This window comes from Vanessa cardui, chromosome 14 (assembly GCF_905220365.1).
Source record: "Vanessa cardui chromosome 14, ilVanCard2.1, whole genome shotgun sequence".
Taxonomy (NCBI): Eukaryota; Metazoa; Arthropoda; class Insecta; order Lepidoptera; family Nymphalidae; genus Vanessa; species Vanessa cardui.
Genome location: NC_061136.1, coordinates 9,080,262 through 9,107,347, shown reverse-complemented (window position 1 = coordinate 9,107,347; position 27,086 = coordinate 9,080,262). Strand labels below are relative to the sequence as shown.

The window sequence follows — 27,086 nt, the reverse complement described above, 5'->3', positions numbered from 1 at the left end:
CGGGTCCTCTCAGCACATTGTGGGGTTCTAGTGCACACCTAGGGAAAATATAAAGTTGGCTAATAAAAATATTAACAGAGATAATTATCAAGGCCCAGGTTGCCTTTATGTTATGGTAAATGCAGTAATTATATAAGGAATATAGGAATTTAAATTATTATATGATTTTCATGTGGTCGTCGCACTCACATAATTAATTTGTCTAATGAAATTCTGAATGCCTAATCAGATTATACGATCAGTGGTTATAAGTTTTCGGGCGAAAGGCGTTCATGTATGATGTTGAAAAAAAACTAATGAAATGTTTTTCTAGCTAGTATGGTTACCCGTCTTGACCGATATAATATACATGATAAAATTAAAAACGCATTTATCTTGCAATTTTTTCTTAGGTATGAGCAATGATGTTCTAGTAAACAGATATGTCATTAACGCGCAAAAAGTGAAGACTAGAAAACGTCCTAATTGAGACGTTTGCCTTTAGTCGTTTTACGTAGTAATGCGTTATAATACATCATAATTATGTAGTAATACGTTTGCGTAATTAAAACATCTAGTTATCCCCTTTACTTATTGTTTTTATCAAGCTATCCTTTTTACTTGTAACGAAATGTAAAATAAACGGTCCTCGGCGCGGCACACTTTTTTCTGTTGTTTAGTATGGGTATAACATATCTGTTTATTAGAATATCATTGGATAAGAGGTAAAGATTAATTGTGCCGTCACATGATCAGTTATTGATGACAAAAAGTAATAATGTGCTTTTCTAGGTAAATGATGAAAAATCTTTGATTCCCAATCTTTGCCGGTTCTTACTAAGCTATATTTTGTAGGAAACCAGTTAACATAATACCATATTTAATTTTTTTTTAGTATTTATTCTTAGTCGTTTCACGTACACATTGTAAGCACGAATTAAGTACTTACTTGACAATAATATTAACAAGAAAATACATAATGTCAACAATTAACAATTAGGGGATAACGTGATTTAGGGTAATTAAGGGGCTAGAGGAGTAAACATTTAGATGTAGGTAGCCTAAGCTAAGTATATATATATGTATAACTTTCAGTCGGACATTATCGTTTTGTAATGTATGCTGAAACCAAAATGAACAAAATTGTCTTCTAATGCTTCAGTAGATATTATTTTTTGCTGAGGGTATGTACGTAACTCGCGTTCGTGGTGTATTGAATTGGCTACCATAGTTTACTAATCTATTTTTCTGGGAATTTATTAGAGTAAAGAACAAGTATCTATAACTAAAAATCCAATCGAAGTAGCATTATAACCGTATAATCATAAAAGTAAAAAGCACGAGTTCAAGTTGCATATTCAGTTGTCCTTATTGGTACAACATATGAATAAAACCATCTTAAGTTTATTCTGAAAGTATCTTTAATCTGAATTAAGAAGAGATTATTACTTTAAACTTTAAAACATAAGCTTTCTAATACGCTTCAAATATAAAGTCTACTGCAATAATTTTTTTCTACGATAGTTACCTATCACTCAACTGGCCACATCGTGTCCTATGACTTGTGTCATCGGAGAAGGGATTTCCTTTATTCATGAAACGGTAGGATGTTATCCGTGAAGTATTGCACTTTATGGACACTTTATTGGTGAGACAAACTAAGTCGAATTTTCTACGGCAAATGCAGCATATGCGCGTTATATTTAAAAGACAGAAATATGAAAGTTGAAAACAACATAACTATGGAACAAAGATAAATGTGCATAGTACTATATAGTATGCTAGTAGTAGTATGATAGTACTATGTATACTATGAAATGAACGACTTTATTTGTTCGAATGAACGATGAGGATTAAATAAATCCGCGTTCTATTCACAGCTGAAGGAAGGAAAGCGGAGGTCAATTTCCTCGATACAATGATTTTTTAAAGCGACATCTGACTGCTTGTAATATCCCTCTGAACTGTAAGGTATCGCTCGCTAGTCTGAGATCTGAGTGACGCAATATTCTTAATAAGGCTTCTACTAATCGAGCAAAATAGTTTGAGTGACCTTGACACCAAACGCCTAATTAAAAAGACCCGTCTCAAACCCACAAATTGCTACACCTCCAATAATAAAGGCCAATTGTTCTGTCATGCCTGCAACAGATCGTTTAAAACCAAATGTGGTTTTTCAAGCTACCAACGTTTACAATACACTAGCCTATGAGGATGTTATCATGATATGAAAATTAGTGGATGTATCTCACAGTACAAGACCACCGCAGTTACCCCGTAAATATGTTCAATTACGAATATGGTCGAACTGTCGTCATTATTAAAACAGAAAATAAATTAAACCAATAACTATAACCATCCTCACTCATTTCCTTACATTTTTACGATAAGACGTCTCCTGCCATAAGGCAGTAATTTTAATTTTTTATTAAAAGAATTCGAGTATTTGGTCGTCCAAAATCCAAATAAACGAATTTTCCTTATTGACAGCTGACACTTGACAGTATCCTTCATTTATTGTTATTATTTGAAGTTGATTCTACTTGATTTAAAAGTTCGAAAGTATTCATTAGAAAAAAGTAATAATTTTATACTTTTGGATTAGCAATGAACCTTTCGATTATTGGCTGAAATAATTTTTAACATTTTTATAACATGTCTAGTACTGGTGAAATAGTTCAAGCAGTAGGAAATTCCTGGATTATTTGCCGTTCTAAATCATACGCTGGTCGTATTTATTATTTTAATACGTTAACTGGAGAAGCAGCATGGAATTTAAGCGAATCTGAGGTAAAAAAGAAAGAAATTAAAATTTATATAAATTTGTCTAGCCTATAAAATAATAATATATTTACAATTTGTTTCGTATGTTTCCAAACTATTACAGATTGAAAAAGCAAAGAAAAGAACATCAATGCTTGAAAATCAAACGGGTGTTCCAGTTGATAATTGTCCAGAACCAATGGAATCACCACAAGATTACCCCAGTGAAATACCGTCTCATTCTAATCATCATATACCCACACATAGTGTCCCATTAAAAGTTTTTAATAACCAAATTATCAATAATCAATTTCCAAAGTTACCATATCAAATCGCTGCTCAATTTTCAAACATAAGTTCCTTAAACCCCATCCAATTTAATATACCCATTACTCCATCAGTTAACTCAGGCATATGGAATGTACCCTCTCACCCTATGTTTATTACACCAAATACTATCAGTCAACAATCCATGTTAAGTAATAACTTAAATAATTATGATTATGTGCCAGTGACAAATACTGCAGTCTCCTTAACAAATCGTTTTACAAGCTTAGATGAAATTTCCAAGAAACTGAAACCATTTCAAAGGAAATCCCAGCTTCATACTAGAAATATATCTGGAGTCAGGAAAAACCATTTTAGAAACAGATTTCATAATTGGAGTAATAAAAAGGATTTACGGCTACTTTTATCATCTAAGAAAAGAAAACCAGAGAGTAAGAACTATCATTTTAAAGTTAAGTCAAATAATTGAGATTGGTATTTTATCATATAAGCAAGTTGAACTATATGTCATTTATTGTTTAAAAATACAATTATTAAGTATACTAAGAATCCAACATCTGTTTTCTCTTTTATTAACTGTATCTTCAAAACAAGACCTTCTCAAGCCAATATTTTCTAGCTTTAAATCGTGTAGCTAATAATTAATATGTAATCTTTGGAGTGATGATTCAATGAGAGAATTTTGCAGGTAGTAACACTTTAAGTGAAGAGAAAAGAAACAACTATCATTTAATTTCTTGTGATGATGACGACGAAATGTGGTTAGAGGTAAGAAATGAAATAATGTAAGGTATAAAAAGAGGGGTATAGTTGGTTGATTTAAGAGGCATTTTTTTATTTTACAACTTATTCAATATGAACTCATGTTATGTTATGGTGCAATAACATTTTTTTATAACTTAAGTAATAGTTTTTAGTTTATAAGTAATAAGAATTCAATTTTCCAAAGAAAATTGGAATAAATAAAAGGAAAAGGAAATAATGAAATTATTCCTGTTTTCACAATTCATTGAAATGTAGATGATTTATTGTATTTCAGGCAAATTTAAGAACTCAAAGCTCTAATGAATCATTGGATATATCTGCTTTAAAGAAACTCCTGCGAATAGAAGACAATTTCAAAGTCTGGTATATTGTTACTGATTCAAATGTTATGTTAAATAGTATTAATTTTTTAAACATCTTGTTAAATTCAGGTAATCTTATAATTTCTAATTTATCAACACTATACACTTATTATAAATATAAAATGGCAGACAAAAGAGAAAAATAACTTATTATATTTTAGATAATCAATGTCGTTTGATGGTTCCTCAAATTGTTATGGATAAAATACAAAAGGCAACAAATTCCCGTTTTCGGACGCATGCACACAGAGCTGCTTATTTTATTTCCCAACAAATTGATGCCAATATTGCAGCAATCGGTAAGTTATTACTTATTCTATATAACTATTTGTCCATTTTTTATTTCACGCATTTTATATAGTATGTATGGTATTACAAGGACATCCAGGTTGCCGTTCTCCGCAGGGCTTTCATCTGCAAAGGACAGGAAATTTGAGACCACATGCATCTTCAGCCCCTGGGTCATTCCTTAACTTTTAATTCCCACTGAGGGCCAAGTCGACGCCCTTATGTTCTTTGCTGAATAGGATTGGCCCTTTCCTGTTTCCGCTCTGACGTCTCCTAGACCATAAGTAGTCTAAGGCCGTTAGTATTAGTTCCCTGGGCATCATTTGGCTTTGGCCATAATTTGCGTCTACACATATATGTTTACCTATGTAACTTAGCCAATATGTATATGCTGCTTCGATTTCATTAAAATCAATTGTTAAGTAATTTATTCATTCTCTGTTTGATAGGTCATAAAGACGTATTAAACAGGATAATAGAAGTAATGAAAAAACTAACTTGAGTATCAGAATTCAGAAGGGAAGCAATTATTTTTTTTTATTGGTTAAGATACAATGGAGAATGTTACTAGGTATGCCTATATTTTTAAATTTAAAGAAATCTAAAACCACGAAGCGAAATTTAAAAACTAAAATTATCACTGATTTTGACAAGGCTTTAAAAAGCTTGGCGAATAAAAATCTTTCAACAATATTGCATAGCACTGACCCTAATACAATTGTTAACTTATTAATTCAAAAAATAACAGAATCGCTTAAAGAAAGTACAAATACAGTAGTTATACCTAAAGCTAGACGTACAATCGAGCCCTGGATTACCCCTGGCTTGCTTCGATGTATTAAAAACAGGAATAAGATGCAACAGAAATTAAGATTAGATAAAGAAAATGAAATTTTAAAAATAACATATAAAAGGTACAGAAATTTTTGCAACAATCTAATAAAAAAGATCAAAAGACAGTATGACAGAAATCAATTAATAAATTCTACAAAAAATTCAAAAACTTTATGGAAAAACATTAAAAGTATGACTAATATGTCTCAACAAAAATATGACATTACCAAACTGCTTAATCTTAAAACATCTCCTACAGAATCAGTTAATTTTATTAATGATTATTTCTCAAGCACTGGAAAAAACATTGCCGAACGGATTTTAACTGAAAATGATAAGCATAGACTGAACTATACTTCACAAAACTCGAGTTCCCATCCCTCATCTTTTGTGTTATTCAAAACCACAGACGAAGAAATAACTAACATACTGATGAGTCTCAAAAATGAAAGTGCCCCTGGACACGACAATATCTCAACTAAATTTTTAAAATTCACCAAATCACTAGTAGTCCCTATCATAACTCACTTAGCGAACCTTTCTTTTGAAACAGGCATATTTCCAGAGACCCTTAAACTAGCCATCGTAACACCTGTATACAAAAATGGAGACAGTACCGACATTAACAATTTTAGACCTATCTCTGTTCTTCCCGCAATCTCAAAAATATTAGAAAAATTAATTAATATCAGACTAATAAAATATACTGACAAATACAACATTATATCCAAGGCCCAGTTTGGTTTTAGAAAGGGACGGTCGACAGAGGACGCTGTAGCAGCTCTAACATCCAAAATTGTTGACAATCTTGATCAGAGGAAGAAATGTTTATGCGTCTTTCTCGATCTCAAAAAAGCCTTCGATACTATATCTGTTCCCATTCTTGTAAAAAAGTTGGAATGGATTGGTATAAGAGGTACAGCCCTGGAACTGCTAACAAATTTTTTAACAAACCGCAGACAGAGGGTCAAAGTTGGAGACTACTTAAGTGATGAAAGGACGATCCACTATGGTGCTCCACAGCGTGTTATCACCGACTCTCTTTCTAATATATATAAACGACTTGTGTAAGCTCAACCTATCAAATGGTCACATTTTCTCGTACGCAGATGATACGGCTTTATTATTTACGGGTAATTCTTGGACACAAGTACAACAAGTAACTGAAACGGGCCTTTCCAGAGTTTCACTCTGGCTTAGAATTAACTTACTAACACTTAACGCCAATAAAACAAACTATTTATGTTACTCTATATACAATAAAACGCAACCTAATGATGACTTTTTAATAAAAATTCACAATTGTAATAACGAAATAAATAATGATAAATGTAATTGCCCAACTATCAACAAAATTTCATATGTAAAATATCTTGGCATAACTATTGATCAAAACCTATCTTGGTACACCCATATACAAACCTTGGCAAACAGAATCCGTAAATTTGTCTGGATTTTTAAATTATTGAGATATGTTGCTCCCAACGATCTTTTGGAAAAAATATATATTGCTCTTGTACAGTCGATAATAACATACTGTATACCTATATCTCCACCCCGGAGCTTTAAAAAGTAAATTTATTGAACTAGAAAGAGCTCAACGCTTTCTATTAAAAGTTATGTATTTTAAACCTAAAGAATTTCCAACTGCCAATCTGTACATGATGAGTAATTTATTATCCGTTCGGAAATTATACATTCTTCAGACAACAATAAAAATGCACAGAACATTACCTTATAACGAAAATCAATTTAGGAAAAGAAGAGACTATGCTATCGCTACCACCTATATCACGAAAACAGCTTTTACAAATCATCACTATGTTAAACTATCCGCTCATTTATATAATCAAATCAACAAAATTCTTAAAATTTATAAACTAAACGTAGGTATACAACTGTAAAAAAACCGTAAGCACGTGGTTAAGTAAATTAACCTACGAAGAATCAGAAAGACTTCTAAAAGTTTAATGTCGAATTCTCACATACACACAAACACACACACACACACGCGCGCGCGTGCACACACTCAAGCACATACTGATACAGGTATTATTATACTTACTAGGAGTTCTCAGCACCCTAATGTAAATTGAATATTTATTAAGCGAAATAAACTTATTATTATTATTTTCGGAAATTTTGTTTTCTCAGCCTTTAAGCTGGTGTAAACTACATTCACGGATATAAATCAAGTGAATGCAGTATGTGGTGTGTGTTATTTATGTATGTAGTATTTATGTGTAGTAATTATGTTGTGTCAGTCTCTTCTAATTGCATGAACTTTCTTACTATTCTACATGTGTTCAAAATAGCAGCCTTCTGTATTGGGATATAAAGGGACTCATTTAGATCTAATAATTTCAGACTATGGAGGAGATAGCTTGGGACGACACCTGTTGTGGAGATAACTATAGGGATGATGTAGACTTTTTCTTGTTTCCAGATTCTCGTGACTTCTTCCTTGAGCTCATTATATTTATTTATTTTTTCAGCGATAGTTTTCTGTAGATTGTGTGTATTGGGTACTGCTATGTCTATAAGGTAAGTGACTTTATTGATTTTGTCCTGTAGAGTTATATCTGGTCTGTTATAGTAAATGGTCTTATCCGTAAGAATGCCTCGATCGTAATAAATTTTGTGTGTGGCATTTTCTAAAATTGTTTGTGGTGTGTATTTGTAATATGGCGTTTTTGTGTTTTGTATAAGTTTGTGTTTGAGTGCTAGTTTTTGATGAACGATATTGCTTACTTGGTTATGTCTATGAGTGTAGTCTGTCTGTGTAAGGGTTATACATGCTCCTGTTATGTGTTGTATGGTCTCTGGTTGGATATGACATTTACGGCATTTATCATTTGTGATAGTGGGATCTTTGATAATATATTTTTTGTAGTTTTTCGTGTTAATGATTTGGTCTTGGATTGCTATAATGAAACCTTCGGTTTCTGGGAAAAGGTTTCCTATTTTGAGCCATTTGTTTGATGCTATTGTATTAATGTGGGGCTGTTCTAAGTCGTGTGGGTGGCGTCCGTGTAGTATCTTTTTTTTCCAGTTTTCTAGTTTTTGCTTTTGAGGATTATCAATACAGTCATTCATATGATATCCTTGCTCACTTAAATTTAATGGGGTGTAGTTATTGTCATTTAAAACTATTGCTTTATGTATGTCACTAGTGCGAGATTTTAAATGAAAGAATGTTTTTAGTGTATTAATTTGTTTTTGCCAGAGATTATAAATATCTATCAATCCCCTTCCTCCATTTTGTCTTTTGAGTGTTAGGCGCTCTATTGCAGATTTAGGGTGGAGATTATTGTGTTTTGTTAGTATTGTGCGTGTATTTCGTTCTATTTGTTCTATGTCAGTTTTAGTCCATTTGATAATTCCAAATGAATATGTCAGTATAGGTATAGCATATGTATTAATGGCTTTTATAAGATTTTTCCCAGAGAGTTGAGTTTTACATATAACGTTTATTCGTCTTTTATATTCTATTGTAAGTGTATGTTTGATTGATGTATGATCGAGTCCTTTAAGTTGATTATAGCCTAAGTATTTATATAAATCTGTTGGTTCCATAGCTGTTATTGTATCAGAAGAAGTTATTGCGTAGTTACCCGGTTTTATTTTTCCTTTTATTATATGTATTGTTTTGCACTTATCTAATCCAAATTGCATGTTGATATCCGTGCTAAACTCTTTTGTTACTTCTATTAGTTTTTTCATGTCTTTATCGCTCTTTGCATATAATTTTATGTCGTCCATATAAATCAGGTGTGATATAATGGTTTCCTCTATACTTTTAAGAGAATATCCTACTCGGCAACGGTGTAATAGGTGCGATAAGGGGTTAAGGGCGAGGCAGAACCATAGGGGACTCAAGGAATCACCTTGATAGATCCCTTTCTTAATCTGTATCTGTCGTGTAACGATAGTATTTTGGCCATAGTTAAGGTGTAGTGTTGTTTTCCAGTATGACATTATTTTACGCAAGAAGTCTATTATTTTTGGGTTTATCTTATATATTTCTAATATTTCAATTAACCAAGAATGTGGAATACTATCAAAAGCTTTCTGATAATCTATATAAGTGCAATGGAGATTTCTATTTTATGTGGCAGCATGTTTGTGAATTGTGGAATCAATAACTAATTGTTCCTTGCATCCCATATGGGCCCGCCTGCACCCCTTTTGTTCTTCTGCTATTATATTGTGTTGTTCTATGTGTGTGCTAATTTTGTTTGTAATGACTGATGTTAAGATTTTGTATATTGTAGGTAGGCATGTGATCGGTCTGTATTGGGAAGGTTGTGGTGAGTGTTTGGTTTTTGGTAGCATGTAAGTTATTCCTATTGTCATGAATTCGGGTATTTTCTGTTGTCCTAATACAATATGTGTTAGATTTTTCGCTATGCATTTATGTAGTGATGTTAATTTTTTATACCAGAAGTTGTGTATCTTGTCAATGCCTGGTGATTTCCAGTTGTGTAATTTTGCTGTTATGTTAGTTATATCTCTTTCGGTTACCTCTACAAATTCCATCTCTTCTATTATACTAAATTCTATTTTTTCGTCATTTATCCAAGATGCTTTTGAATTATGGCTTACCTGTTCTTCCCATATACCAGACCAAAATACTTCTAGATCTTTTTTATTTATTTATTTATTTATTTATTTGAGCACGCTAACAATATATATATTTAACACACTTACATAATTTCAGTAGTAGACAATCATGTTCTTAATATATACATCAATAACTAGCGTACATGACTTTCGCAAACAACTCGACACGGAACAATTATACATATATATTAAATTTATTTAATATAAAATTAGAAAAATTAAAACCTAATAGAAAATACCTAAATAGAAATTGAACAAGATAAAATTATTTAATTAAAATGATTAAAATGATTTATATCTTGTTTAGTAGGTACGTCTGTGTTCCTGTCAGTTACTGTGTTAGTAGGAGTATGTGGTTTTTGTAAATTTCTATAGAAGAGCTTTTTATTCGTTGTAAATATGGCGTTATCATTTCTTCGCTGTTCTGCTTTTTTGTATCTTCGGAGTCTATTAACTTTAAGAGCGAGTTTTTGTTTTAACGTGTCCAAATATTCTTCTGGCTTTTTATTATTTCTGTCATGTTTAGTGTGTATATTACAATTTTGGAATATTTCTTCTACTCTTTTTACTACTTTATTTGATCTATTATTATTGTAAATATACTGAGTTAGTCTACCGCAGTCCGCTCTGAGTTTTTCGATATCTCTTTCGAGTCTTTGTTGCCACGGTGGTTTATTAGTTTGCTTAGTTTTTGTGCGTTGCATATTTTCTATTTGTTTAGGATTTACTTCTTCTGTTATTATTAATGCTGTACAGTATATGATGGTATGTATGTCTATTAGCTGTGTATCTTCTGAAATAAATCTATTTAATATGTTTTCGTTAAATATTTGAATTAAATTGTAGAGTTGTTTGCTATATTTTATTTTAGGAAGTCGAGGACGTATTAGTGGATCCGTTCCTGAGTATTGCAATAAAGTTGTACTAAATTTATCATATATTTCTTGTATGTACGTTTCAGTAATCGGATTTTGTGCGTTTAAAGTATTAACTTCGTTTTCTAATATTATCGTTACAGATTCAGTTTGTGTTGACATATCTGATGTGTGTGTGTTTTGTGTGTTTGGTAGTGTAAAATATTCTGTTTGAGAGTGAAATTCTGAGTGAGACGGATTCCGGGGTAATGGTGTAGTAACGTCGTGTTGTTGTAGCTGTATACGTGCTTCTTCTTTTAATCGGTTCAATTCGTCTTCGGTTAGTAGTTTGTTTTTTACTATAGTTCTTCTCTGATCGGAAATTCGCTGTTCTGTGACCGTAATCCCTGGGTATTTTTGTGTAAAAAGTTCATGCATCTTCTGTCTATATGTGGTCATGTCAGTCTCTAAATTGGTAATATAGTAATATGTTCGCATGATAAATGAGTTTACCTCTTTGCTCCATCTCATGCGAACTCTCGGTTTTCCAGCCTTGGTGGACGCGGGCAAAAAGGCATTCGCCTCCCGCGCAACATTCAAAGCTGGTAAGTGTGGTTCTGTATTTAAGCTAATAGTGGAAGGTGATGACTGGACGGAGGGTGTGTATGATGAAGTTCTAGGACTATTATAAGGCTCTATTGGGCTACTTGTTCTGTCTGTCAGTCTGTTAATTTCGTCATCGGTAGCGGCTGTAGCATTAACGCCGTGAGCCCGCCTGTTCAACTCACGACGACCGGCTGTAGTGTGGAATTTATCGGGAGAAGCCCGCCTGCTCAACTCCTCACCGCTGACGGTCCGCATGCTGTCACACCCAGCGCCAGCTCCAGGTGTGCCCCGGCGATCGCCCGGGTAGCCGCCCTATACGTTTCTTCTTACTACGCGTCTCCATACTAAATGGGTTACCATTGCCACGTTTGCCACGCCAGTAATTTAATTATCGTGTGTCCGCCCCCCACGTGATTAGATGGTCAATCAGGCCGTGTGGTTGGGTTTCGGGGGGCTTATTATTATTATTCTTATTGGACTATTTATCTCCCTAATAATGGGGCAAATATTCCAGTCACACGGGTCAATGACCAAGTGTATCTGGGGAGTGAAAAAGTCAGTCAGTTCAGTCAGTCAGCTCATTATCAGATTCCAAAAACTTACGTACTATTCGACAAGTATTTAAAATAGCAGCTTTTTGCATGGTGATGTATGTGAGAGGTGGTAAATCAAGAATTTTTAAACTTTGGTGTAAGTGTTTAGGTATGACTCCGGTAGTGGAAAGCACGATAGGGACAATAAAAACCTTATTTAAATTCCAGATTCTAATTATTTCTTCTTTTAATTCTGTATATTTATTGATCTTTTCCGTAATAGTTTTTAATAAATTATGTGTGTTTGGAACAGAAACATCAATTAAGTAAGCTATTTTAGATGATTTGTTAACTAAAGTTATATCCGGTCTATTGTAATGAATTGTTTTATCAGTAAGAATTGCTCTATCAAAATATATTTTTATTTCTTCATTTTCTAAAACTGGGTTGGGTTGGTATTCATAGTAAGGTTTTAGTGGAGTATTTGTGAAGTTATATTTGTGTGCAAGTTTTTGATGTATGTAGTGAACTATTTGGTTGTGGCGATGGGTGTAATCTGTTTGAACTAGAGTAGGGCAAGCTCCTGTAATATGTTGTATATTTTCTGGCATTCTGTGACATTTTCGACATAAATCTGATTTTATTGATTCTTTAAGTATATATTTTTTATAATTTCTCGTATTGATAACCTGGTCTTGAATAGCAATTAGAAAGCCTTCTGTTTCGGGAAACAGGTACCCTTTTTGTAACCATTTATTTGACGCATCTAAATCTATGAAATTTTGCTCTAGATCGTGGATATGCCTACCATGTAGTTCTTTTCTTCTCCAATCTTTAATTTTTTCATTTATTTGTTCTTGGATAGTTTTAAACTCTTTTTTATTATTTTTAAGGTTTAAAGGTGTGAAATTATCATCGACTTCTACTATAGCTGCGTGTATCTTACTAGTATTTGCTTTATTGTGGAAAAATTTTTGAATATTATGGATTTGGTTTTGCCAAAGTATTTTTAAATCAACTACCCCTCTTCCTCCTAATTGTCTTTTCAACGTTAATCTTTCTATAGCTGATTTCGGATGGTGATAATTATGTTTAGTTAGCGTGACTCTAGTTTTTATTTCTAAATTCTTAATGTCTGTCTGAGACCATTTGATTATCCCGAAGGAGTAAGTTAGGACCGGAATAGCAAAAGTATTTATTGCTTTTACGAGATTTCGCGAATAAAGATGTTTTTTGCACAGCTGGTTTACTCTTTTGATGTACTCAGTGGTAAAATCTTGTTTTAATTTTGAGTGATTAATGTCCTTAGCTTGAAGTATACCCAAATATTTATATAAGTCCCCTTCTAACATCTCGGATATATTTATTTCCTCACTTATTTCATAATTTTTCTCAATTAATTTTCCTTTCTTTATAGTTAAAGTTTTGCATTTATCTAAGCCAAAGTTCATATTTATATCTTTACTAAATTGCGCTGTAATTTTTATAATTTCTTTCATTTCTTTCACAGATTTACTAAATAGTTTTATGTCATCCATGTACATCAAATGAGAAACCGCTATGTCACGTGTTAATTGGTATCCAAATTTAGAATCTGATAGTATTCTAGATAGAGGATTTAGGGCGAGGCAAAACCACAAAGGACTGAGAGAGTCTCCCTGGAAGATGCCATTTCTAATATGGATTTCGTCACACCAGATTTTAGATGTTTTTGTTGTTAAAGTTATTGTGGTTCTCCAATTAGACATGGCCTCTTTCAAAAATTTAATAATATTAGGATGAATCTTATATATTTGTAAAATTTGAACTAACCATGAATGTGGGACACTATCAAAAGCTTTTTTGAAATCTATATATGTGACATACAAATTTCTATTAAATTTATTTGAATGTTTTAGTATAGTTGAATCTATAATTAATTGCTCTTTACATCCTCTGTGGTTTCGTCTGCATCCCTTTTGTTCCTCTGACATTACATTATGTGCTTCCAGGTGTGAGCCTATCTTATTGGTAATGCAGGATGTGATTATTTTATATATTGTTGGTAGGCAGGTTATGGGACGGTACTGTGATGGATCGTGGGTGTTTTGGGTTTTTGGTAGCATGTAGGTCAAGCCGGTTGTTATAAAATTTGGGAGTGGAGTTCTACAGTTAATTAGGTCTGAAATTATTTTTGTTAGAATATCATGTAATGACGTAAACTTTTTATACCAAAAATTATGTATCTGGTCTATGCCAGCAGCTTTCCAATTTTTCGTTTTCTTTAAAACTTCAGTTAAATCATCTAATTTTAATTCTATAAATTCCATCTGTTCCATATAACCCCACTTCTGATTCTCTTCTTCAATCCATTTTGCCTGTAAATTGTGGTCACTCCTTTTTTCCCAAATCCCTGCCCAGTAGTTTTTAAGTTCATCTTTATTTGGTATTTGTTTGTATAATTCGAGGTACAACTATTCAATGATCTGTAAAAAGCTTTTTCGTTGGTACAATATAATTTATTATCTTGTTTTCTATTAAGTGCTTTCCTGTATCTTGCAAGTCTATGTGATTTTAAAGATAGTTTCTGTTTAAGAGTGTCGATATATTCTTCTGGTTTCTTGTTTTCTCGTTCGTGGATAGTGTGCAATTTGGTATTTTTAAATATTATCTCTACTTTTTTAGATCTATTGCCTTTTATATATTGAGTTAACCTACGAATGTCTGCTCTAAGATTTTTTATATCATTTTCTAATCTATGTTCCCATGCTGGCTTATGGCTCTTTTTCTTCTGTATGCTTGAATCTTCTATATTGCCCGACTTCATTTTATAGCCAAGTTTTGTTATTATTACTAAAGCCGAACAATATATTAATGTATGTAAATGCAGTAGGTCGGAATCTAATGAAAAAAAGGTAGGTAGTATATGAGTATTGAATGTGTAAATCAGATCATGAAGTAATTTACTCTCTTTTAATCGCGGTAATTTTGGTCGGGTTTTAGGATCAGTACCTTGAAATTTAGTTAGTGCTGTTTCTAAAAGATTCTTTAATTCTTCAATGTTTTCTTGTTGTGGGTTTTCTAAGGTTGTAGATTGAGTATATTGTACTTCTGTATCGTGAACTAAGGATGTTAAATTTGTCTGTGTAGAAGCATCAGATTGTGTAATATTGTAAGTTTTAGGGCTAGTAACTATATTGTGTGTCTGAATTAACGGTTGTGATTGTAAAAGGGGTGAATGCAACGATGTTTCTGTTTGATTATTTAAATCCGCTTCCCTTCTTAATTGTTCAGCAATTTCTGATTTAAGGTGTGCTATTTCATCTTCACTTATTAATTTATTTCTAATTATTACTCTTCTTTGATCTGCGATACGTTGTTGACTTACATTCCAATCCGGATATTGTGTTTTAAATTTGTCGAATAGCCGTTTAGGGTACATAACTTTATCAGTTTCTAATTTTGTAATATAAAGATAAGTACGCATAATAAACAAGTTAACTTCTTTGTCCCACTTCATGCGTACTCTGGGTTTACCAGCCTTGGTGGTCGCAGGTTGTGAGCTAGCGGCTCCCTGCGAAACATCCTCAGTTGGCCTGTTAAAACTAACAGCAGAATTTTGACTAGCACTAATAACGGGTAAACTATTGTCGGCTGTAGATAATTGTTCGGGGGGAACCCGCCTGCTCATTCCCCCACCGCCAGTGGATCGCATGCTGTAACACCCAGCACTGGCTCCAGGTGTGCCCCGGCGACCCCCGGGTAGCGGCCCTATACGTAATCTCTCTGAATGTTGCTCCATGTTTGATGGGTTACCATAGCCTTGTTTGCCACATAAGTTTCAGATGTATGCGTGTCCGCCCCCCACGTGGTCTGGTGTTCGACTCTGACGTAAGGTTGGATTTTGGGGGGCTTATTATTATTATTATTATTATGCCAAATCACTTGAATTTTATTTTAGTCAAAAATACCCAGTAGTTTTGATTTTATAGGCATTCAAAGTTTCGAAAAATATCGAGTCCCGCTAACAGCCGCGCGAGTGCTGTGTCGTCATTTCACAACACGCCGCGCGGGAAGCGTACCGCTTAGTAGCACTTTTTATCATAACTTGGTTCCCTATCGAGATACGATTTTTTTTATGGAATACTTTTTTTTGCTTTTTGTACGATCTACGATTAAGGTCCTATACATTTTTCATGTATCGATCATCGTTATCGAGATTTCGATAAAAAATACACGAATTTTGGCAGAAAAAAATTGGTTTTCGCTATTAAAATCAAAATAAACTTTATTCAAGTAGGCTTTTACAAGCACTTTTGAATCGTCATTTAACAATTAATTGAAGCTACCACCGGTTCGGAAAGTAGATTCTACGGAGAAGAACCGGCAAGAAACTCAGTAGTTACTCTTTTTCAACATTTAAAAAATACAATTATATATATGTAATGTATCCTGCCTCGAAACGGGTATTAATTCCAAGCTTTTTTATCATCTACAAAATCTTGTATCTAATAATATGCCTTTTTTTACCAAAGTATTTTTATAAACGATTTGAATTTACGAAACGGCATTACTGTAATTTTTCGATACCTTTTTTTCTCGTGAAAGGTATCGAAAAATTACTGTAATGAAAATTATAGAGCGTGTTCCGACCTACGAATTCATAATAATTACAAAAAATAATAATTACACGTGGTCATTTTTGTGAGACGTATTTCGTCTTTTTCATTAACTCGCTAATAGAAAATTGACATTAGTTGGAGTTTTCTTTCAGAAAGGAATAAATTACCTCCATCGCCGCGTCTACTTTGTTGACCGTAGGTCGTCCTTTGATTGTTCCTCTGCTCAGGTAGTGCATAATATAGATGAGAAATACATGTTCGATGGTATCGAGCTCTGCGACGAGATATGAGTATATGTACTATGAATACGCTATTGTAATCAATCTAATCGCTTCATAGCTTTTATCAATTTTTTTTCGCGTTTTAACATCTTTTGGAACTATAAAATACAACTTTGGTAGTTGTATTTTTTACATTTAAGCAAAACACATAATTTCCTAGTATTTGGATTGGACATTTTTAAAAGTATTTAGGTGGTATATTTCGATGGCGCGGGCGCGCAATTGCGGGCGGAACGAGTGAACCAGACTGAGCGTGTTGTACAATGACGTCACACCGTCACCGGCAGCCCGCGTCGTGCGTAACAACTTCTTTTGTTTATAACTCGGAAACTAATTGATGTATCGAATTAATTCTTTCACTATTATTTTTTATTTTTGACAGACAATATAGAGCGCTAATAATCAAAATTAGTGAACATTCTCCATTGCTGATGAACAATTGGCAATTTCATGATAAATATTCTTAAAAATAAAATGTGTGAACCTTAATTTTTCAAAGAGCAATTATTTTCGCAGATGAGCCAAATGTACAATATAATGATGATAGAGGTGCTATAATGAACTGCTGTGCAAAATTAGTAGATCAAGGCTATGAAGTGGTAAGTAAGGTTATTATTAAATAAAATTCTCATAAAAAAATAAAAACGAAATAATGAATGTAATTTGTTTAAGGTCCTACTAACTGATGACGTAGACTTGCATAATTTAGAAAATACACGTTTTGTAGTACTTACTGTTAAAGAAATTAAAAAAATATTGATTAAAACCGAAGCACATGGCTCAGTCAATAATGATTCAAAAGAAGTAACAAACCAAAAAAGAAATATAAAAATTACTATTTCAAATGATTTAAATGAAGTTAGGTCTGACCATATTCAACAAAACAGGCACGAAACTGTCCCAGTAATAGTTTCTGAAGCAACTATTGATAAAAATAGTTTAATAGATGATGCATCTATACAATTACAAGTTGAAGATGTTGTACGGTCAAATAACATACAAAAGAAAACTGATAATGTAGCTGTTCAGGCAGATTCTTCTGAATTGGATGCAATACATAAAAATAATGACCAAAGAGCAGATACTTTTCCCTCCAGCAATACAGATTTGAAATCTAAAAAAATACATTTAAAACGTAGTTTGTCACATGATATCAACTTGTCTAATAATACAGGGACCAAAACATTTAAATGGAGTAAGCGTAGGCCAAAAACTAGTCTCTCAAGCAATTTTTGTCATTCTAAATTAAGCGAAAGTGACCTAACGAATATTGGTACAGCGGCTGAAGAAAGTTTTCGGCCTAATTGTCAAAAGTCTTGTGGTTATGTATCTCTGGAATCAATTGAATCTTGTCGACGATATAGTAACGGAGAAAGTAGTGAATCCAGTAGTGTCGTCGTACCGAAAAAATGCAGGGAAGGTAGTATTGTTGATGAAACATCGGCATCGGAAACACCACATATACCTCGTACTGTTGACATGGAAAACAATCAAAGTTTATCGGAGACAGTAAGTAAAGGTGTTAAAGAACCGCGTGTCTCTAAAAGTTGTGTCAATAAAGACGAAAATGTAATGTTTGAAGTGACCAGTAAAGCTATGGAGGATATTTTAAAAATGAAGTGTGATGAGTGGGTTTCACGTTTCGTTCAAATAATAGAGGAGGCCAGTACGCAAGTCCTACAACAAGATCCGCCATTTATTCTAGACACTATGCTCCCGCCATGGACAATATACGAAGCAACAGAATGTATTAAACGTAAATTTTCTAACGATAATGATACCGTTGATGCGGCAAACAAACTATTAAATGTCTTGTTTGAGATTGGTGGTTTGAGAGGTACAGTTTGTTTAAGTAACGTTTGTTAAGTCAAACATATAATATTTACAATCTAGAAAAATATATATGTTTTTGTTGCAGGTAAAATTAAAATAGATATTAATCCTAATAAATACATGGAAATGTACAGCTACGGGGTGTACCTTATAGATGCTTTACAGGTTAGTAGTGATGTAGTTCCAGATGAAAAATGATATATCGTCGAATAAATTAAAAAAAAATTACTTTTTTTAAAATCGTATTTTGTTTCTACATTGATTAAATGTTTCGTATCATTTTTGAGGGGAATGTCATTTTAATTGTTCGATAAAAAAAATATCTTTAAATGTTATCCCTATTTGCTTTGAAACTTTTATCGAAATTGTATCCTCATTTCATTCAGGGCCTACTAAGTAATAGTGAAGATCTTCAGATCGCAGCCGAATCCCTATCCAAGCTATTGATTGACATACAAGACTCACACTTAAATCCCGGTAATCAAGATTCGTTTACTGATGATCATATACATAATCAAGATAAAGCAATTGCAAATATTTTACCTGAAAATAGTATTAAAGAGAGTAAAGAAAAAGTTTGTAATGGTAAGCAAAAATCATATTTCATATTAAAAAGATTGCATTTTGAACCAAAAAGTTATGTTTAAAAATATTTCATAGCAGTAATAGATTGTGTTGATGTTATTATAGATACTGAAATAGCGAGTAAGGAGATTTCTGATGAAGTTGATTCTGTGAAATACAATGGAGGTGAAAATAATAAAATAGTTAGTAATTCAAGTCCTGCCAAATCGAATACTCTTGTTAGCTCACCGGGGAAATATCATTTAAGATCGCATAGAAAGAAGTTGTTACAGGTAAATATCATCAGTTCAGATCAGCTTACAAAAAATTACATGTGGCATGATTCTGTTTTTATATAAATTTTACAATTTTACAATTTAAAAATTCTTTGAAGACCAAAATTCAAAAATATCCAAATATTAGACTGACTTTAAGTTACGTAATAATCATTTTTTAAAGTTAGCTTTTACACTTCTCCTTTTATTAAAATTATATTTAAGAGTATTTTAATTAACAAATTTCAGAAAAACGATCTTGTTGAAAATGTATCCTTCATTCGAAACATAGATTTAGAATCGTCGTTTTTTATGAGTTTACGTTTAAAGAAAGCAAATAAAGATGTTGGAACTAAAGTAACTAACTCCAATAATGAAGACATCGCGGATAAAGCAGACGGTGAAATCGCAAATGCTGAAAACAGCTTAGAATATGTTAAAGAAACTAATGACAAAATAGATACTGCGCCCGAAAAAGATATTTTTACTAACGAACCAAAAGTTATTCGAAATTTTATTAGGTGTCCTGAATTTGAAGAGAAAATAAAAAATAAATCTAATTTAGTATTCGATAGTTGGACAAATAAAAATGAAAACCAAAGTGAAATGGACTATTCAGAAAGCGAACAATATGATTACGAGTTAATGGCAGACGAATATTACTGTGGTAATGATTATGATTACGAATATGAATATGAATCATTTGATGGAGAAGAAGTATCCGGAGATAATATCGACAAAAATGCAGAAGGAAATTTAAACACAGCCATGGAAATTCAGAATATAAATTTCAAGGCTATTATACAGAAAATACAAGAAAATATTAAAGAAACTTTTTCGTCAGTTCATGGATTTTGGTAATTAAAAATATATATTTTTTTAAATATTTTTTTTAATAGAAATTTTTTAAATTTATTTTATTTCAGTGAAAAATGCTACTCTACGTTGAGTTCTGATGAAGGGAACTTTGAAAAGAACGATATTCAAAATTTAGCAGAAAAGACGCATTCATATTTAAATGACTTATGCGATGCATTAACGAGGTATGTCTTTATCATGTATAGCTTCTTTACTTTTCTTGTTTATTTTTTGCTCGAATAACGGTTGCTAATATAGAGCTCCGAGCCTATATGAAAAAAAACAGCAGTATCAACTCCGTCTGTTAGGGGAGTCTCATGGGATCCGTTATGCATTCTACCCTGATGGCTCACCACTATGGTCCCCTGAGAACTCCGCAGAAGGGCCCTGTTCTAAGCGGTCAGAGCATCAACTCATGCCATACTCACGGATACTCAGTGCCATGGAGAATACCACACTGGCGTCTTAGTGCTAGCATGGCTATTTCGGTCCTCCCGCGTTTGGTAGGAGGTGATCCAAAGCGGCAGTGGCGTTGATAGGCTACGTACAATCCTGGACTAATTGCTGTCCGGTGCTCCATTTTCTATCCAAAATCAGGCTAGAATAATTCACCTTAGTCACGCCTCTTAGACGGAAACAGGACGCACAAGGATGGACCGACGAGTCAATTATCTCTACGCCGTTGCCGTTTGCCACAACAACAGCCTGTAAATTCCCACTGCTGGGCTAAATACCTCCTTTTCCTTTTGTGGAGAAGGTTTGGAACATATTCCACCACGCTGTTCCAATGCGGGTTGGTGGAATACACATGTGGCAGAATTTCTATGAAATTTGTCACATGCAGGTTTCCTCACGAGGTTTTCCTTCACCGCTGAGCACGAGATGAATTATAATATTTTTTTAATATGAATTATAATATTCGTGCCGTTTGCCACGAATTGACTTATTTTCTACGGCGCCGTTTTACCACTAATTGTCGAGTTTCTATTTAGCGGCCGATCTCGCCTTATTCTTTCTCTCCCAATCAGAGTTAAAAATTGCAAGGCCAAATGGTCATTTTCAGCCAACCAAATCCTACGTATACATAATATATAAATATATTTGTATTTTATTGCGATAGGTGAGTTTGATTGTTGTATTAATAGTGTACACATTTCTATATAGCGTATTAACCAGAGAAACTAGCAGTTCCGCTTACAAAATGCAGGAATTATTAAAGGTTGAAGAATTTAAAGATATCGTAGTCGAAGATGGAGATTTAGAAGGGTATAGGTATGTAAATATAATTACTTTATAATGCTACCATATATAAATGAATATACGGTAAGGTTTCATTAATAATATTATTAATTATATTTATTGTAATTGTATAAATTAAAACACACGATGTAACATTATGAAACGATTATTTTTTTAATTGACAATACATTTCATTGAATGTCATTAAAGACCTAAAAAGAAAGGATCTTGAAATAGAATACCTAAATTCACATAATATCCATAGAAATATATAGAACACTCATATTCTGCAATTAGCAGCAATCCATGCAACTGTTTTTTGTACTGGTATGTAATTTGTAGTGGAATTCTAATGATCCATTTAACATTTTAGGAATTTCATCACCCAATGCTTAGAACAAGGCAGTATTTTAAAGGAGTCGGTCAAACTAATAATAGAAGCTACAAGAGAATAAACTAATTAGGTTAATTTTAACAACTGTATATGCTTGTTTTATTTTACGTAGAGTGTATGAATTTAAATTTTATAGATTGTTGAGAGTTTAATAAAAGAACAATATGTTAATATATAACATAATGCATTATTTTATATGTTTAAATGAAACCTCGATGAATGTGAAGAATGTTAGCAAATATTTTTATATATCGACAAACTGTTCTTAAATGATAAACAATTGTATTTTTAACTAGTCTTTTAATAAATTAACATAAAAAACCATAAATTATTTTTATTATTACACAGTCATTATTATAATTATTATGGCAAAAAAGCGCCAATCTAACAATTATACAATTCAATTATATTATCATTATTAATAATTATTAATATAAAATATAACAACAATTAAATGTGTAGATCAATAATGACTATAATAAATTCACCTAAATCCTCTTCCATCCATCATTGCTTGAGCACAGTACTTGGGGAACTGAATAACTGATAATAAAAAGTCGGTCAGACCCTGAAATACAATAATTAAATAAATTAGTAAGTAGGTATAATATAATGTTTGCTTTTAGTGTAACTTGCTAACAACCACGTTTAGAATAAGGGTTTCCATGAAAAGTTTATATTTAAGGATAAAAATCTCATGGTTTTTGAAGAATGAACTTGCAGTACGTAAACGCAGTATAAATTTTCATCAATATAAGAATTAACATATATAAGACAATAAAGCAAATATTCATTTTTATTTTTTGAATAAACTAAAAAAATAATTATCCTGGTAATAAAATTAAACTTATGAATACACGTCGGTAACTTTCAATATGACTATTAAAATTTAACTTTATTAGTATTTGATGAAAAGTATGTTATGTTGTCTTAAATTTTCGGGATTACACATTGAAATAAAACTAGTTATAACGGATTTGAATCGCGTATATTAATTATTTTTGACATTGGGATGTCATTTGACATCCCGATGTCGACGCGATTCAAATCCGTTATAACTAGTTTTATTTGAAAAGTATGTTATAATTTATATGTACAATGTAAGATGACTTGAATATAAAAATATATCTATAAACCTTGTAGTACGATAATCAATCATGTCATGATTATAAATACATTGCGTACGATTACTACGAACGATATCTTACGTTCTTGGTTATCGTCTTAGTACAATATAAAATTTGTCATGTAGATATCTACATATTTGTAGATGATAAAAACATGTTATTAAATATTTGCATAACGATTTCGGTTTCGATCTTACTGTTTATATGATCAATGATGTGGAGTCCTACAGGCATTAACTTATTTTTTAAAACGTTTACGTAGTAAAATATCTTAATATTCGAAACGTCTATTTATCAAAAAATCAAACTATTTAAATTTATATACTGCCGAAAGCCAAGTGATACAAAAGAAATAAGTGTTTCTAGTAAGAAGTATGAATAATTATTCAAAATTCAGCTAACTCTGACTCACGTATGAGACTAATAAGGATAGCAATAGTACCAATGATATTCTAATAAATAGATATGTTATATCCATACTAAACAACAGAAAAAAGTGTGCCGCGCCGGGGGCCGTTTATTCTAGTTTATTTTTACATTTCGTTAAAAGTAAAAAGGATAGCTTGATAAAAACAATACCTAAAAGGGATGAATAGATGTTTTAATTACGCAAAACGTATTACTACGTAACTATGATGTATTCTAACGTATTACTACGTAAAACGACTAAAGGCAAACGTCACAATTAGGACGTTTTCTAGTCATCACTTTTGCGCGTTAATAACATATCTGTTTATTTCAACATCATTGAATAGTACATATTATATAAGTTTTAACTGAATAATCTATATATAAAATTAATTTTAACAATCAATTTAGTTGAATATATTGTGTTCAACAAAATTAACTGCAATTATAGTCTTCCTTACACTTACCGACAGAGGTTCAATGCAAACTGTCAATGGATGGAGTATGATGTAAAATCCAGCAGAGATTCCAGCTACCCAGAGTGCGAAGAATATTAAGATCACCAACCATAGTATCGAGTAAATTATATTACCCATTATCTGTAATAAAAAATATAATTATTCATTTATTTTTCGTTTTTGTACTTTATTGATTTTGTTTTACTTTCTTTTTTTGTCTGTTACTTTCTATATTTCTGTATGTGGTGTACAATAAAGTATAAATTATTCATTAATTATTAAAAATCTCTTGAGGCCATTACTTATAATTGTGGTGGCAATGTTAGGAACGGTTAATATTAACTCTTCATGCGGTCGTGACCATAACACTAGATGAATCACTTAACTATCTACCTACCTATTCTAAATTTGAATAATTCTAAATAATTTCTTGTTTCATCTACTAAAAGTGTAGTTATTAGATAGTATCGCCACTAAAAGTGTTTACACGAGTTGAATAAATCGATTTTTGGGAACTGGTTTACAATGTTACGAGTAGGTAGGTACTGACTACTTAGCCAGTTGGAATTTCGTCCGGTAGATTTGGTAAATATAAAACTCGTTATAAAGCGCGTAAGATAATTAATATTTAAAAAATACCAGTATTGTAGAATCTGTTACATTATATATTCAACTTTAAAACATTTTAAGAATACAAATAACATAGTTGTGAAATAATTATGAGAAATGCCTACTGACAATAATACTTTATTGTCAGTTTATGTGAACATTCTGATGTTAATAATGAAATATAAGTATCTTATAATATTTAAGTAAATACCTAAAAAAAACTCATAAAGATATTTTGTTTCATTTTGTATTACGTCTTCATATAAAATAATTAGGCTAGTTATAAAACGGTAAAATAATATGAAGAACTGTACGTGATAGCTTTGAATATTCATTCACAGATCGAAGAATGTGTACACTCTTCTTATATAGTGTCAACATATTTTATATTCAAACCGGTATCGTGTCAGCTCGTCTAGTATGTTTATGAGCGTGTTGTGGAAACTGATGCATACTTGCCTACTTCGTGAACGATTTTAGTGCTACAAAATGTTTATAGCTGAATACGTAGAGATTCGTCTTAGATTCTAAATTCAATAATCTTGAAATCAATGATGATATGTGTAGCACAGGTTATATAGTTTATAAAATGATTAAAATAATTAAAACCATTTGGTCACGTATTTTTTATATAGTAATTTAAAAAATATTTAACATAGGTAGATTTTACCTATCAGTTCGAAATAATGTTATTTTATATCCCTACATAATTTATATTTAATTTTATAATGCATTAGGTTATCTCTGTTACTATAATAAACCATTACAAACTTTGTTAACTGGCCGACCTGATTAAAAATATCGCTTCGTGACATCATAATATTATCTTTTATTTATCTATGCCTAAAAGTTTGATGCTGTAAGATAAATTACTACACTAATTAAATACTTAAGATAATACGACCAAATAATTATTAAATATGCGTACAAACTAAACTTACCGATGTATGTTTAATAACAGTTTCCAAAACACAAACAAAACAAAACGAACAGTAGGTACGTGATGTCGTCCGTGCGCACGACCCTTTGAAAACTAACTGCGTTTGCTCGGCCGGTCTCCGAACGTAAAACTACTACCTACTTAACGTACAAAATACAAATAACGAATGAGTCATTTACAATACAACGTATACCTTACGATAACAGAGTTGAGAATGAAAGTTTTTTTTATCCCCTGTGTGATTTTCATATGTAATATGCGATAACAGTTTAATATAAAAGAAGAAAAAGTTGTGTTTAAACAAAATCTAGGTATGCAAATATCCTAGAAATATAATATAAAAATGTGATTATTTAAATTTAAGAAAATAAATACTTAGTGTCGTTGAGGTGGGTGAGCTAATTAACTATAACTTTCATCATCTTTCATTCTTAGTACCTACCCAACGCTGGCGATAGATTGGAGATGTAAGGGATTTTTTTAAATGCAGAGGTATTCATTTTAAAAAATCCCTTACCTTACCTATTGGAACTATAAAGTATTTTGTCATATGATAATAAATAACATGTCCAACGTTAGCCTGTTTTACGTACACGGGAATTGAAAATAATTAGACCGTAGAAATTGATAATGGGGTGACAAGAAGATGGCGATTGTACTATAAAAGTACTATACTAATAATAATGACAATACTCTTGTAGTTACGGTAATGCTGTAACGTCATCTCTCTGTAAACATTAAGGCAATTAAGTATTATAAGAAACTAGGGAGACTGAGATTTTAAAGCTTGAAATTAAGCAAGATGTGTAAGAGATAATATACGTCATCACCCAAAATGTAGACAGCATTTTGGGTGATGTTTAAAAAAAATACGGGAAAAAGCTTTCTACTGTTTCGTTACCCCAACTAAGTTGTTTTATTAAAGACAATGAGATTTGGGCACAGTCTATATAACTATTTTTTAATGATTTGATATTTGTAACGATGTAGGGCGTAAATTTTAATTGCTTGACTGTAACAATACTCGCTCACTTACTTTTCGAACCGAAACAGTACAATAATAAGTATTTCTGTTTGGTCTTAGAATAAGGGATAAGTGAGTAGACAAAACAAAGTTGCAAAAAGAGCCATCACTAAGTATTTTTTATTAAGTAGGTATTGTTATTCCAAATTTTATTAATAGTATTTCCATCCAGCAAACGAGCGTGAATGGAGAAACATCCAAACATAAAATTTTATCAAATATAAAATTATGAATATGATAATATTGTCAATATCCACTATATTTCAAGAATAGGTATAAATTCGCGCAAATTTGCGCTCCTAATTTTATGAATTGCATTTTATTGAATCATCAAGAAAAATATTTATTAATAACGTAACAATAATTTTATCAGTTACCTAAAATAAACCCTTAAAGTCACTTATGCATGAGCAACTAACTTTATATGTTATATTATAAACATAGGTGTTTTATATCTTATCTTAAATTTATTCATACGCTAGCGTTATGAAATTCCTCCATCATAAGTCATTGGACAATTTTCAACCGACTTCCATAAGGAGGAGGTTATCAATTCGTCTGTATTTTTTTTTTTTTTTTT

At 31.9% G+C, this 27,086-nt stretch overlaps 1 protein-coding gene and 1 long non-coding RNA gene across 4 annotated transcripts; one reads left to right on the top strand and one right to left on the bottom strand.

Moving 5' to 3' along the window:
- The first annotated feature begins 1,533 nt into the window (after positions 1 to 1,533).
- On the top strand, positions 1,534 to 22,211 carry LOC124535105. 3 transcript variants are annotated; one of them, XM_047111174.1, is made up of 14 exons: positions 1,534 to 2,769; positions 2,867 to 3,482; positions 3,719 to 3,798; positions 4,070 to 4,226; positions 4,319 to 4,456; positions 17,294 to 17,376; positions 17,450 to 18,614; positions 18,696 to 18,775; positions 18,997 to 19,195; positions 19,301 to 19,467; positions 19,699 to 20,306; positions 20,376 to 20,492; positions 21,472 to 21,579; positions 21,920 to 22,211. In XM_047111174.1, the coding sequence occupies exons 1-14, from the start codon at positions 2,635 to 2,637 to the stop codon at positions 21,999 to 22,001; spliced, it is 3,735 nt and encodes a 1,244-aa protein (XP_046967130.1). In that variant the 5' UTR covers positions 1,534 to 2,634; the 3' UTR covers positions 22,002 to 22,211. The 3 variants fall into 3 exon arrangements, with proteins under 3 accessions (XP_046967130.1, XP_046967131.1, XP_046967132.1); XM_047111175.1 differs by having other exon boundaries at positions 1,535 to 2,769; positions 2,867 to 3,461; XM_047111176.1 differs by lacking the exon at positions 1,534 to 2,769 and having other exon boundaries at positions 3,243 to 3,481.
- A 12-nt stretch (positions 22,212 to 22,223) lies between these two features.
- On the bottom strand, positions 22,224 to 25,629 carry LOC124535106. Its single transcript, XR_006966783.1, has 3 exons — positions 25,484 to 25,629; positions 23,943 to 24,074; positions 22,224 to 22,508 (listed from the first exon to the last, which is right to left on the bottom strand). It is a non-coding gene; the product is annotated as an uncharacterized LOC124535106 (long non-coding RNA).
- Between the last annotated feature and the right edge of the window lie 1,457 nt (positions 25,630 to 27,086).